The 13,164-nt window shown below is 38.5% G+C and overlaps 2 protein-coding genes and 1 long non-coding RNA gene across 7 annotated transcripts; 2 read left to right on the top strand and 1 right to left on the bottom strand.

Moving 5' to 3' along the window:
* Nucleotides 1-226: 226 nt before the first annotated feature.
* prr19 (proline rich 19) lies at nucleotides 227-3,891 on the bottom strand. 4 transcript variants are annotated; one of them, XM_074682874.1, is made up of 5 exons: nucleotides 3,810-3,891; nucleotides 3,473-3,595; nucleotides 1,972-3,115; nucleotides 1,213-1,340; nucleotides 227-1,097 (listed from the first exon to the last, which is right to left on the bottom strand). In XM_074682874.1, the coding sequence occupies exons 3-5, from the start codon at nucleotides 3,101-3,103 to the stop codon at nucleotides 474-476; spliced, it is 1,884 nt and encodes a 627-aa protein (XP_074538975.1). In that variant the 5' UTR covers nucleotides 3,104-3,115; nucleotides 3,473-3,595; nucleotides 3,810-3,891; the 3' UTR covers nucleotides 227-473. The 4 variants fall into 4 exon arrangements, with proteins under 4 accessions (XP_074538975.1, XP_074538974.1, XP_074538976.1 ...); XM_074682873.1 differs by having other exon boundaries at nucleotides 3,722-3,819; XM_074682875.1 differs by having other exon boundaries at nucleotides 3,506-3,595; nucleotides 3,722-3,819.
* On the top strand, nucleotides 3,788-7,380 carry pafah1b3 (platelet-activating factor acetylhydrolase, isoform Ib, gamma subunit). 2 transcript variants are annotated; one of them, XM_074682878.1, is made up of 6 exons: nucleotides 3,788-3,940; nucleotides 4,483-4,576; nucleotides 5,113-5,202; nucleotides 5,328-5,444; nucleotides 5,600-5,722; nucleotides 6,127-7,380. In XM_074682878.1, the coding sequence occupies exons 1-6, from the start codon at nucleotides 3,867-3,869 to the stop codon at nucleotides 6,385-6,387; spliced, it is 759 nt and encodes a 252-aa protein (XP_074538979.1). In that variant the 5' UTR covers nucleotides 3,788-3,866; the 3' UTR covers nucleotides 6,388-7,380. The 2 variants fall into 2 exon arrangements, with proteins under 2 accessions (XP_074538979.1, XP_074538978.1); XM_074682877.1 differs by lacking the exon at nucleotides 3,788-3,940 and adding an exon at nucleotides 4,060-4,188.
* A 652-nt stretch (nucleotides 7,381-8,032) lies between these two features.
* On the top strand, nucleotides 8,033-9,514 carry LOC141801349 (uncharacterized). Its single transcript, XR_012599387.1, has 4 exons — nucleotides 8,033-8,778; nucleotides 8,886-8,954; nucleotides 9,106-9,180; nucleotides 9,349-9,514. It is a non-coding gene; the product is annotated as an uncharacterized LOC141801349 (long non-coding RNA).
* The last annotated feature ends 3,650 nt before the right edge of the window (nucleotides 9,515-13,164 follow it).

Genomic DNA, 13,164 nt, shown 5'->3' with positions numbered 1-13,164 from the left:
GTAAGACAGAAAAGACTACTCTTTAAAATCAATCAGAAATATTATTCAATGTTTTTTGTTCAGTTTAAGTTTATATGTACCTTAAGATGGATGTCTCTTTTGCACAATTTTATAAATGTCTGTTTTTGCATTTAAATGAAGATCACTGACAGAACAAAATGAAATAGCTTTTAAGCAGCTTCCCATTAAGACTCTTTTTTGAACAAGCATATATGATACTTCACAGTTTTGCAAATTAAAAAGCTACAAGCATGCTAACAAGTCATAATTGTGCTTTTGTTTATCTTAGAATAAATGGGAACAAAGAGTAAAAGTGATCAACTCTTAAGGGGAAATCTCTTCCATTTAATTTTGTCTCACAACACATCTTCACTGGTTGTGAACAAATTGTCTTGATGACATAAATGAAGAGAGCACAGTCTTTTTTTTGGATATCTTAACAAAATTGTTCACATATGTGTCTACATAAAACATTAATACAGTCTCATTGGAGGGAAGGTCCAGTGCTCAGGGCTCAGGAGAGAGGACCTGGAAGGTGCACGCTCTCGTTCCAGCACATGAGATGGAGGGTAATGGATCATATCAGTGGGATGGGGCCTGGGGAGAGGGCAAGCTGAAGGCTGACTGATTTGGCTGAAGGGCTGGAAGCCCTGGATCTGAGCAGGGCGTTGAACTTGGGATGAGAAAGAGGAAGCAAAAGAGTGTCTTCCCACTCCAAAAGCGTCCGTCTCTTGGGGAAAGTGCATTGACTCTGCTGAATGTCTCTCTTGCAGCTTTGCTTGGTGAGGAGAGAAATTCTGGGTGTTGCTGACAGTGTACTGAGATCCAATAAGTGCTCTGGTTTGGTTCATAAGGCGGTTTTCAAAGGAGTCAAATATAAAAGTCTCTTGGCTAATTTGCCTGCTCAAACTGTGTCCCCAGTGTGGTAACTGGGAGTTTCTTTCTTCCCAGCACGAAACAGGAGAAGGAGCAAACAAATGATCACTAATTTTAGAAGGTCCAAAGTCCATGCAGAACTGAGCAGAGGGAGGAGGTCTGAGAATATCATCCAATACACTGGTGGAAGTCTCCTCAGGTTTTCTAAACCATTCATGGGTCTATATGAAAACAGGGTATGTCAGTAATGTAACTTGAACTTATCACTTCATTACTGAAGAAAAGATGGATTAACATATGAAAACGAACTTTGGCTGGGTAAACTTGAGGCCTTACCTGTTGTGGGTTTGAGAGCAGGAGTGGACTCAACTGCAAGTTTGGTGTTCTTCCTTTTCTTCTGAATGATTTGTTTTTCTGGGAGTTGAAAAATGGCTTGCTGGCTCGAAACTCTGTTGGGAATGAATCTGTAGGGGGGAAAACACATATGAGACAAACCCACACTGAAGCTCCTGTGGTGTACTTGTTCTATACTTGACAGAAGAACATCTTAAGAGGTGGTTCATTATTTTTTAAGGATTAGGAAACAGGCAAGATACTTCCATGAGCAAGGGAGAGAGGTTTCCTTGCTGTGAGGGACTGCTGTGATTTATATACTGGAGATAATGGGAGAGAGTTCTGGGCATAAATGCATTATGTTTATTCGTGCATCTTTCCAGCAGTCTGCATTGGACAAATAAGTTTATCACTTGCAAAGTGCCTATATTTCTGGTTTGAAAGGTACGTAAACCACATTCATTTTGGAGCTAAACAAGTCTTGTTCTATACATGGTTAATTTGGTTGGTTAACCAAGATTTCTGAAGTATCACTAAAAAAGGAGATTTTTGTTTGCCAGTAACATTCGACAGAATGTTAAAAAATATATATCGTAATGGGAGCATCATCTCATGGTATGAATATTGTGAGATATAATAAAGAAAAAGCTAACATATCATTTAAAAACACTACAACAAAAAGTAAACAAATGTGAAAGATGTTAAGATATATCCCGTTTCTACAATCATTATCCCTGAGTTGTTGGGTAATTCAGTTCTTGCCTGTATACCGAAGCTCGTCTTCATCTTTAGTGGTTAGCTCTTGATCCTGGACTTCCTTTGAGTGATCAAAACCACTGCTGAGGTATCCCTTAAGTTGGGAAAGATTCTGCCGAAGCCAGGGTCCGTGTCTCTCCTGCAGAGCTTCCAGCAGTACCTCCCTGCTCTCTGCCACCAGGTTCCTCCTTCTCAAAACTGGCAACTTTAGACAGCCACACAAGCTTGCTGCCACTGCACGGACAGAGTCCGACACGGTGCTGGGGTCTTTGCTTGGGCGTTGTGAGACGGATCTTTCTGGAGTGTCTGAGCTGGGAAGCTCAAGTGGGCTTTTGCTCATACCATGAGGTTGACTTTGGTGGATAGGTGAATCCTGCTTTTGTGTCATCACAATTTCTCTTCCATCAGTGGGAGTCAGCTGTGATTCAGCGCCTTTTTCTGACATGACAGGGCTGATCTTCTGCATTGGAATTACATCTGATCCCTGACTGAGTTTGTCTTCCATCAACTGGAAATCATCATGGGCCTTTGCAACAGGTTCCACTTCTTCGTGTAATGTAACAACTTCAGCACCCAATACATCATTACTGGAGACTGGGGTAGGGGTAAGAGATGAATATGGGAGTGAGGTAGAATTGTTTTCATGTACTTGCTGTTTACTCTTCTCCATTTTTCTTTGCTTACTTAACAGGCGTTCAATGTCAATAGACTTCACCTCATGGTTGAACAGCCCATGGTGTCCAATCAGGCGACTGTCTGTGATAATACTGGGTTCCTGTGTAGCAGGAACAACATTCGATAATGGTGCATCAGGCATTGAGGAACAATGACAGCTAGTCTGACAGCAGCGGCCATTGATAGGTATATCTTTACTTCTTCGGCAATGACAGTGATGGTGATATGACTTCAACCTGGAGGCTTCTTTCCAACATCCTCTCATCTGGCTTCTCTCCTTGTGGGTCTTCAGTCTTTTTGCTCTGTGCTGTCCATCTGTCTTACTGTTGTAGTTTGCAAATTTGAAGTCTGTGGTGGATTTTTTCCCTAAACAACAGTTTTTATCTGTTGTTTTAAACTTTTTTTGAAAAACATTTAAGTTCCTGTCTTTTTCTGATGAAGACCTGCCACAGATATGGCTCATACTGCATTAAATCTGGGAAAGACAGAAATGCAGTTTGCCACTTGTTAATGTGAGTGTGTAGGGTAAAGAGATAAGAGATTTAGAAAATATTTATAGGGTGATGTTTCACCACAATGAGTTAAAACAAAGAACTCTGCTTATGTTATATTAACGTACCCTCCTAGTTTTTTTTGCTTGAAGGTTGATTTTCTACAGTGTTCATTATTGTCATCGCTTGATACAGCCAGTAAGCTCTCTCTCACACACGTTTTTAACATTACACTAAAGTGCTAGGTGATGAATATGGGAAGATCACAAGAGGTTTTACCAAGTTTAACACTGTCATCATAAAATATAAACACATATACAAAAAATAATAACAATATTTACCGTTTACTGATATTGTAAAGGCCTTTCTTTCACCTTTTTGTCAGCAAAGTTGGTTATAGCTCCCAACAGGACTGCAAAAACATCTTGGTAACTGCGCCCCGTTCCGGTTCCGGTCACTTGGCACTATTTAAGCGGTTAGCAAACGGATAATTATAACGTCAACCATCAGGTGCACTTTTTCTTTGATACACACGTGTTTGAAGCTACGCGTAATTGTCTACAGCGCATTACACTGTAACTCTTCCTCACCTGAGAAGAAAGTCACCCAGAAAAAGCGCCAACTCAACCAGTAAAACATTTATACAAAAGAGGGCACCACTTTTGAAATGCCACTTACCAAAACTGAGTGTGCCGCAGACTTCGAAAACTGTGGTTGCTGAGCAACATGCAGTAGATGTGTTTCTCTGCGCAGCACCAACTCCCACGAGCACCACCTCGGTGGGCGAAACCACTTTCTCTGAAGAGGAGGTAAAACCGTTTAATCTGTTTGGCTCTTATTCACGTAATAAACTCTATTTGGGTATTCTATTAAAAAACTCAGTTATATAATATAATGTTGAACATCAATTCATAGTAAATTGTTCAATGAGAGTAAAATACATAGATATATATGTATGTTGTTTCCCGCAGACGATAATGGTACATGCAACTAACGTTAGGAGTAATCATTTACTTCCTGAAACTGAATTGGGAGATGACGATTTTTTGATTTTATGGTAATCTATGTGATTATTATCAACAATCTAGCTGTCACTCGAAGCTCCACCTTTTATCTTTTACATAGTGTATGTCTGTATACTTAGGCGTCACGTATCTGTACGTGTAGTTTGACTACATTAGTTAACCCTCATCTTTCTTGTGTTGTTTAAGCCTGAGGGCTAGCTGCTGTGGCTAATTCTAGCAGCATTCTATGGTTTAGCTCGCAATTGCAGCCAAAGGGCTTTGGTATTTTGGCTCGTTTCTGTGGTAAAACTAACTTATAACACAAAATAACTGCTTTCCTTACACAGTAAGAGTCAAGTCATGAGTGCAGAAGACCCGAACCCCGCCGCCACACCCACTCCTTGTGAAGACACTCAGGGAGACGGACGATGGATGTCTCTGGTGTGTAAAATGATATTATTACAAGAAATGCACGCGTTAGAAGCTTACTTTCGTAGCATTTTCCAGATTTCGGACACGGCAATAGCCATTAATTTTCAGCTTCCCAATTTGCATTCCTCAAAGTCACTTTTGTAGTTTCAGAATATAATCTGAAGAATTTACAATGTTTCACTTCGATTTTCTACAGTTTTCCATATAAAAAATTGAACAAAATCTCTCACTTGTTTTTATGAACTTAATGGTAAAGATGATGTCATTTCAAATTTGCCAGATAGATCAGTTTTCTTTATTCTTTCATCATTTCCATAGGGTGCAATTCATTGAAGAGCCATGTAGTATATTGTTATGAAAACATACAGAAGACACATTTTTTTTTTTTTTTTTACATTTCTCACGTAGCTTCAAAAATATATTTCCCACATTCATCAGATGTGCTCCAGTTTCAAGAAAATCATGTGATGATGCATCTAGTCTGAGGCTGTGTGTTGTACAAAAGAATCAAAGTCTTTATTTTCTTTTTCGTTCTCCATTTGCAGCACAACCGCTTTGTGTCTGACAGCAAAGACAAAGAACCGGACGTCCTTTTTGTTGGGGACTCTCTTGTTCAGCTCATGCACCAGTTTGGGGTAAAACATAGATGATAAACTTTCCTGCCTAATTTATTTTTTATAGTGCTTAATAAGAATGTTTTGCTCTCCAACGTTTCTAAATATAATTTAAGTTTGGTAACAAATGAACTTCTTTTCTGCAGATATGGCGACAGCTGTTCTCTCCACTTCATGCCCTCAATTTTGGTATAGGTGGTGATGCAACACAACATGTGCTGTGGAGACTGAGCAACGGTGAACTGGATAATATCAGCCCAAAGGTTCAAATCACAGCTGAAAATAGAGAACATTGCCATGCTTGTTCTGTTTAACAGTAGGCCCATTGTGCTTAAATCAAAATTCCAGGTATATTGATTCCAAACTAAAAAAAACACGAGTTAAATCACACATTCCTCTCTATTTTGTTATATTGTAGGTAGTGGTGCTTTGGGTTGGTACTAACAATCATGGTCACACCGCTGAACAGATCTGTGGAGGCATCATGGCTATTATCCAAGTCATCAAGAACAAGCTCCCTCATGCCCAGACACTTGTACTGGTAGGCTTTGTTTCGAATACATTCCTCAAATAAAGGAAGTGCTACCTGCTCAACCAAATCTCTGTTTATAATGACATATTAAGTTTAAACAGAATCAAACTGCAAATAGTTTTTTCTTTCTGTAGTTTTGTCTCTGCTTTGTGGTCTAAGATATTAATAGACTGTAGGTTAATAATTTGAAAGAAAAATTAGGTTACTGCTAAAGATAAACAAGAGCTCAGATCAGTGAACTCTTGTGAGATGATAAACGGTGATTGAGAAAAGGATATCTGATTGCACTTGATTTAATCTTGGTAATCATTCTTTTGGGTATTAAACAACTTCTTTACACTAAAAATTTCAGTAACAAAGCAACAAGCTTTCCCCTTTTTCATAACATGCAATATTATTACACTTTTTTTCAGAGTATACTGCCAAGAGGAAAAATGCCAAACCCTCCGAGGGAGCGAAATGCCAAGGTAAACAAGCTGGTCAAGGAGGCTGTGTCGTCCCTCCCCCATGCCACATTCCTTAATGTGGACCCAGGATTCGTCCACTCCGATGGTAGCATCTCTCATCAGGACATGTATGATTACCTCCACCTGACCCCTCAGGGTTACCAGGCCGTGTGCGATCTCCTGCACCCCCGTCTCACATCCATGCTAGACAAACCTGCAGAGAACTGAGCCAGCAGAGCACAAACTTACACTACGACAGTGGTCCTCATCCCTTGCCCTAAAGCGCATCATACTTGACTTAATAACAATGAATGATGGATAGTAACAATTATTAAGGGCTAGGAGCTGTGAAAATGATCCTCTTCGTGGCCAGGGTTGGTGACCACTGTAATAGATAATGGGACCACAAAGCCTTTTGAGTTAATGAAGCAGTCAAAATTCAATTTGCTGTGCAATGAAGAGAATTAGTCATGCCCAAGTCCCCAGTCAGCATCTTTCTCACCAGGTTTTTGTTTTTTAAAATGTCAAACGCACTGCCCCATTATACAAATGACGAAAATCACAAGCCGCTCATAAAAAGATGCACCAACTATCTTTAAGTAGAAACATGAAGTTGGTTAAGATATTATTTGCTGTACACTATTGAATGGCTTTATTTAATCTGTGCGCTCCAGATCTCATTTCTTTGGCAACACCATCATCATAACAAAATGCACTGTCCTGCTTGAGCCACTACGAAAATGTTGAAACTGCCCATCCCAGAAAATTGCTTTAATTGTCACTTTGTTTTATCAATATCACCAAGTTTTATCAGTTACATTTATTTGGTTAAAGCTTTGTTTACTTTTTTGTGATGTCTGGTGTCTTATGTAGATGTTGATTTGAATGACCAAATGTTTTTTTGATTAACTGTTTCCATCTTTTCTGTCATGTATCATGTCCTATATTATTGTCTGTAATCTGTTATAAAAACAGCAGAATTTGAAGTGAGAGTCTGGTTTTGTGGCTATCATAGATGTATTTGAGTAGATTGTGAAGTTATATTGACATGTGAAACTGCTTCTGCTTCAAGTGCTCAGCATAATGACCCATCAGAGCAATTTTAAAGGCTTTACTTCACACTAAAATGCTTCTTGGATAATGATTGTGTTACAGAACTTGAATTGGGTGGCTGATTGTGCAAGTGATGGAAGAATGCATTAAATACAAAAAACAAGATGATTTCAGTCTTCTTGATTGATTTTTTCGCGCTAATACTGAGAAAGAAACATTCTTTGCAGCTGATGCAGCCACTTTTTTTTTTTTTTTGACATATTTAGATACTTACCAGTAGGTTCACCAAGAGTACAGGTATAAAGAATTTGTAAACAGGAGATTCATTACTTTTGCCTGAGAGGTTTTGTAAGAATCCCAGACATGGTTGTGTGGATTTTTGAAACTTGAGGAGACAGAACAAGTTCAGCTTTGCTCAGAGCCTCCATTCAGCTTTGTCAACACCAATACAAGACTAATAAAACTCTTCCCAACAGTCATGCCATACAGCACCTTATAATCCTGGCCACTTCCTTTGGGGGGTGGTAGCAACTGATTACAATACAACATGCTTTTACGGCATTCAAACGTTCCTTTTTATTGACATCTTTTTAACACACTCACCCTGCAAACCTGTGGTTTACAACCATGTACTCAGTACATTAAGAACAATTTAAGGGAAAGGCTTTTTACTTAACTTAAAGACTGATACTTTTACTTCTGCTTAAATTAAAAATCACCAAAGTGACTGAACTTGTACTTGAGTGGAAGGTTTAGTTACCCCCCCCCCCCCCCCCCCCCCCCCCCCCCCGTGTGGCTTTTATTATGATGGATATTTTATTATGCCTGAATAGCATGAAATTCTCTAGACAGGACAAATATGACAGTTCTCAAGATCTGCTGAAAATCCAGCTCAAGCATTAGCATTAGTCACATATCACTTTAATGTTCAGCTTCCTGCATACAGACACACACGATACAAAAATCAAGTTGCACTTGAGAGAACAAAACCCCTTCAGACAAGTTCACTTAAGACACAAAAACATGGTGATTTGGCACTGCAGTGGCCTGTTCCAGCAGATTAGTATCATGAGGGTCCATTTCACAAAACCAGAATTAGTTTTTCCCTTTTTTGTGCCAAGGCGTTTTTTTCCGTTATTCACAGCCATCCACTGTAAAGGTGCAGAGTGGATGATTCATCCTTCATATAACTGGCAGTTGATAATAGTGCCCCAGCTGAGGTTTCAGAAAACAACACCATCCTTTATAAAGCCCAGAAACAAAGGTTTCTCATTCCTTGAAGGTACCACACGGACAGGGTTACTTCTCCTGGACTCACTTTATTGACTGATCATGGGAACAATGATGTTTTTGCTGTTGATTCTTGGACTTCTTGCATTCACTAATCACAGCCAAGGTACAGTAAACTATGATGATGATACAATGAAACAGCTTTTGAAGGTAAAATTATATCTTCAAAATTTGTGTGATTTTTATGGTTTTTTTTTCTTTTTTTTGTGTGTGTGTGATTCATTAAAGGTTTTTCTGGACCTGAACATTCCTTGTTTGTGAGTACGTTTACTGATGGTACGTGAAAGTCAGGTTTACCCCAATTATGATTACAATAGTTACTCAAGTACTGCTATAATATGAATTTATTTCACAATAAAATTTTGGTATAAAATGTGTTGTAGCAGCTGCTGTTGGGGAGCCATTGGTTATTGCAAATCTAAACAACACCTCAGGAGTGTGCAAATGTAAAGGTAACAACAACCTTTTTCTGGGTATACAGAAAACAAAAATGTTTCAGTCATTTTTTCCTGAATCTCATCTGTTTATGTTTGCTTGTTTTTAACATAAGTTTTACTTTAGCAAAAGATGAGTTTGTTTTCCTTCTCTGGTTTATTCACCCAGAAGAAGAAAAAGACGAGATGAATGTGGTCTGCCGTTGTCAGCAGCCCATCAGACACAAAGGCAAGCGTGGAAAATGTAAGTATTCTGCAGTTTTGGAGATTTATGAAATAATACATAAAAGAAATCCATATAAACTGAAATCATGCTCAGTCACAAACCTGAGGAGGGTCTAAACTTTGTACAGTTTTTAATGTTTTTTCTCCCCTTCCTGCTCCACCTGTCTGGATTCACTTAAACTACAAGTGAGAAAGCTGTGCCAGAGGAAAAAACTCAAGAACCTGAAAAAGTGCAAGCGGCTTTTCAAACCAAAGACAAGTGAAAACACCAGGAAGTTTGGTCCAAGTGTTCCAATTTGAACATCACAAAGTGGCACTCTTATCTAAACTCAAATATTTACTTAGTATATAAAATGGCTGTACAACGATAAGTGGTTTATATATATATATATATATATATATATATATATATATATATATATATATATATATATATATATATATATATATATATATATATATATATATATATATATATAGCGTTGTGGATAGAACAGAGGAATCTAACACACTGCCTTATATGTCTTCAAAATCTGTTTTTTCTTTTTTTTTCTCTTTTGTCAAAGTTCTGAATGAGTGTTTCTTACAAACAACACAAAACAATTAATAACTAAAAATAAAGTTTCAGTAAATCTGGTTGTATTTATTTCTCGTTAATTTAGACAATTTAGACAGGCAATTTTCAAATCAATGCATTATAAGATTTAAGTTCACTTCGAAATAACATGATATTGCACCTTAAAAAAAAAAGCTACAGGTCACCAGGCTGAAGAAGTGCAATTTGTGATAAATACAGAGGAATTCTAGAAAGACTTGCAGACTTGGATTATTTCCTGTGAGTTCTCATAAAACTCATTATTTCTACTACAAAAACACAGTCACCACAATATTAGAGCTCACCAATAATGAATACATTCAACCTCATACACCCAAATAGGCCACACATTCAATGAATAACATTTTGCTGTTTCATCATCAGGATGATTGTAGTATATGCTATCAAAATGGATATTACAGATTAATTATTAACGCTATATTTTTAACATAAATCAATATTTGCTTAGATTAAAATTCTCAAAATGGTAACAGAATTTAGTTCACACAGTGCATCCCTGTTTTAAAGCCAGCAGAGGGAGCAAGAGACTGACTGTTTCTCGATGTGGAGAATCAGATGAAGAGCACATTCACAGACAAGGCTAGCAGGCCCATCAACATGAGAGCAGATTTGGGTTGGGTGTGGAGGCCAATAGCATCAGCTAAGAAGGAAAGAAGCAACAAAATAAAACATTAAAAAGAACACTAGGGAAGAAGAGAGGTATTTTTTTCATTGTCTGAAGATCTGCAAATGTGTTTACTCTGCCAAAATTTAGGTTTAGGTTTGTTACAAAGCTTAATGTTAAGGCAGATATGTATTTAGAAAAAAAAAAAAAGGAGGAAGAAAGAATTGATGGGGAGGAAACAGGGCTCACTCACCAGAGAAGTCTTTTGTCTGGTACATTGTGATTTTAGTCACAGGGTTCCTTGCTCTGCATATGTAGGTCCCATCGCTCTCGTTTGTCACAAGAAAACTGAGAATAGAGTTGCCTGGGAGAGGCGTGGTTAAGTCATTGTGGAACCAGCTGAACTCACAGTCTGGACGGGAATTTGCCATACAACTCATGAATACTGTAACACCAAATGGTGCTGAATCTGGAGCTAAAATTTGCACCGTCAGAGGACCATCTGCAAAAAAAAACACAGAAGGTATGTCCATGCAAGAAATGCTCACTTACACATTTAAAATCAGCTAAATATTTTTAGCTTCTTATTTAACTCACAGTTGGTCAGGAGGCTGTATGGTTTGCTAAAATGAGACATGGCCTTGGTTACAGCAACACAATGGTATAGCCCATCATAATCCCTGGTCAGTGGAGCAAAGTGCAGCATGTTTCCTTTGGAGAAATGATGGTTTGTATTTGTAGCTGAAACAAAGCTCACGTTGAGGTTCATGCCGTTTCTCGTCCAGTAGAGGCTGTCATAGGGCCCAGCTACGTCACAGGTGAGAGTGAAGTTTTCTTGTTGAATTGGACGTGTTTCGTTTGTGATCTTTACCGATTGTACGGCATCTGTGTGCGCAAAAGAAAGCAGAAATCAGCGAGGCACTTATATCACTCATATTTAACAGATCATATCTATATTTGAGGTTACTTACCAATGACTGTGAGCATCTTGGACTTTGAGCTTGTCTTTCCTGTGACATTATTGTGAGCCTTACATGTGTATTCTCCACTCATATTGTAAGTCAAAGGGCTAGTTTTATACATAGAAGTATTAGCCACCTGTGAGTTGTTGAACCACCAGGAGAAGTGACTTGGAGGCATTGAATGGGCAGAGCAGTTGAAGAGCACTTGCTGTTCGGTCTCTGCATAAGATGGTCCTTCGATGACTGGTGTTTTTGGTCCAACTGCAAATAAGATATATGTTTTGAATGGTTGCGTATCGTGCTGAATGAAATTTTGATGCTAAAATTATCACTCCTTTGCACATGAATCTATAAATTGCTACTTACAGTTCACATAAAGCATGAACAGAGGGCTGGTCATGTTACCAGCAGCATTAGAGGCTTTACACTGGTATTTTCCAGTATCATTATAGAATATAGGGTTGAATTGGATTGTCTTCATGTTGTCAGTCATGTTTACAGTCGTACTGTTGTCTAAAAGCAAAGGCTGATGATTCTTCATCCAGGAAACTTGCCGAGCAGGTCCAGTCACATCGCATGTTAGCATGTAATCACGACCTTCGATGGGTGGAGGAGTCGGCGCCACAATGCGTACACTTGTGATTGGTTCTGAAAATACAGCAAAAACTTAGCTTTTTTAGATGCTGCTTTGAATCTTTTTTATTCATATTTTTAATTATTGTTCAAGTCTCACCAACAACAGTAAGTTTTTTGTACGCTGTGGTGTTTTTGCCGGTGATGTTGTTGAGGGCCATGCAAGTATACATCCCCATCATGTCCAAGGTGACTGAAAGTATGATATACTCTGACGTGTTGGCCACAGAGGTATCATTGAAGGACCAAACGTAGGAGCTCGGAGGGTTTGAAGCTGCTTCACATTTTAATGTGACATTTTCTCCGGGGTTGACAGCTTTTGGTCCAGCAATGGTTGGCATCATTGGTCCAACTAGACACAGTAGCAATACCTCAGATCACTTCCACACTTAAAATGTGTCAAACAGACTGAAAATATGTTTATAGATACCAAGACTATCTATTTTTTCTTTACTTTGAAATAGCAGACAAAAACAACTGCATATTTGATTAGAGTCAGTTTTTTTAGATTTTGACACATTTGTTGCAGTCTCGTTTAATCTGTCCTACACATACAGTATTTATGTACCAAAAAATATAGCAACATATGATAAAAAAACACATTTCAAACTGAATATTTAAGATTTTATGTTATTATAAACTAGGAGGCAAAAATAAATCTTCCATGCTCAAAATTTTAGGGCCTATGTCCATTCACACAACTTCCCTTACATCAGTAGCTCCTATTTTCCAATAAAAAAAACTTGAAATTACTTCAATTTTGGAACACTGCTGCACTCATCAAAGCAAGCTCCCCAGCCCCTACCAATCAAAAAAACTGAACCGTCTCATACACCAAAGGTATGATTTCCAAGTCTAGAGCTTCTGCCAGTACAGAAAAACAGGGTTAATGGACACAGGCCCTTAAACCATAGGAAAAGTGGATCTTCTAATCCTACAACAAGCAGAAAATGTGTGACACAAACTCGCCACAAAAACACAGTTCTTTGAATTGGTTATGATGCTAGCGATAAAGTTGCACAGGAGCAGCACCAGGCTTGACCAATCACCCAATAAGGTGTGGCCCAAGTCATCCTAGGCCCTCCATGGACACCCCCTGTACACAGAACAAATGCTCTTCGCCCTCTACAGAAACTTGAAATGAAATGCAAGATGAGTACTCACAAAACACCTCCAGCCAGAAGTTTG

Source organism: Halichoeres trimaculatus, unplaced genomic scaffold (genome assembly GCF_033239565.1).
Source record: "Halichoeres trimaculatus isolate MK-OKI-2021-1 unplaced genomic scaffold, fHalTri1.1 fHalTri1_scaffold_12, whole genome shotgun sequence".
Lineage (NCBI taxonomy): Eukaryota > Metazoa > Chordata > Actinopteri > Labriformes > Labridae > Halichoeres > Halichoeres trimaculatus.
Note: the sequence above shows the minus strand (reverse complement) of the source record. Positions and strands in the feature narration are given on the sequence as shown.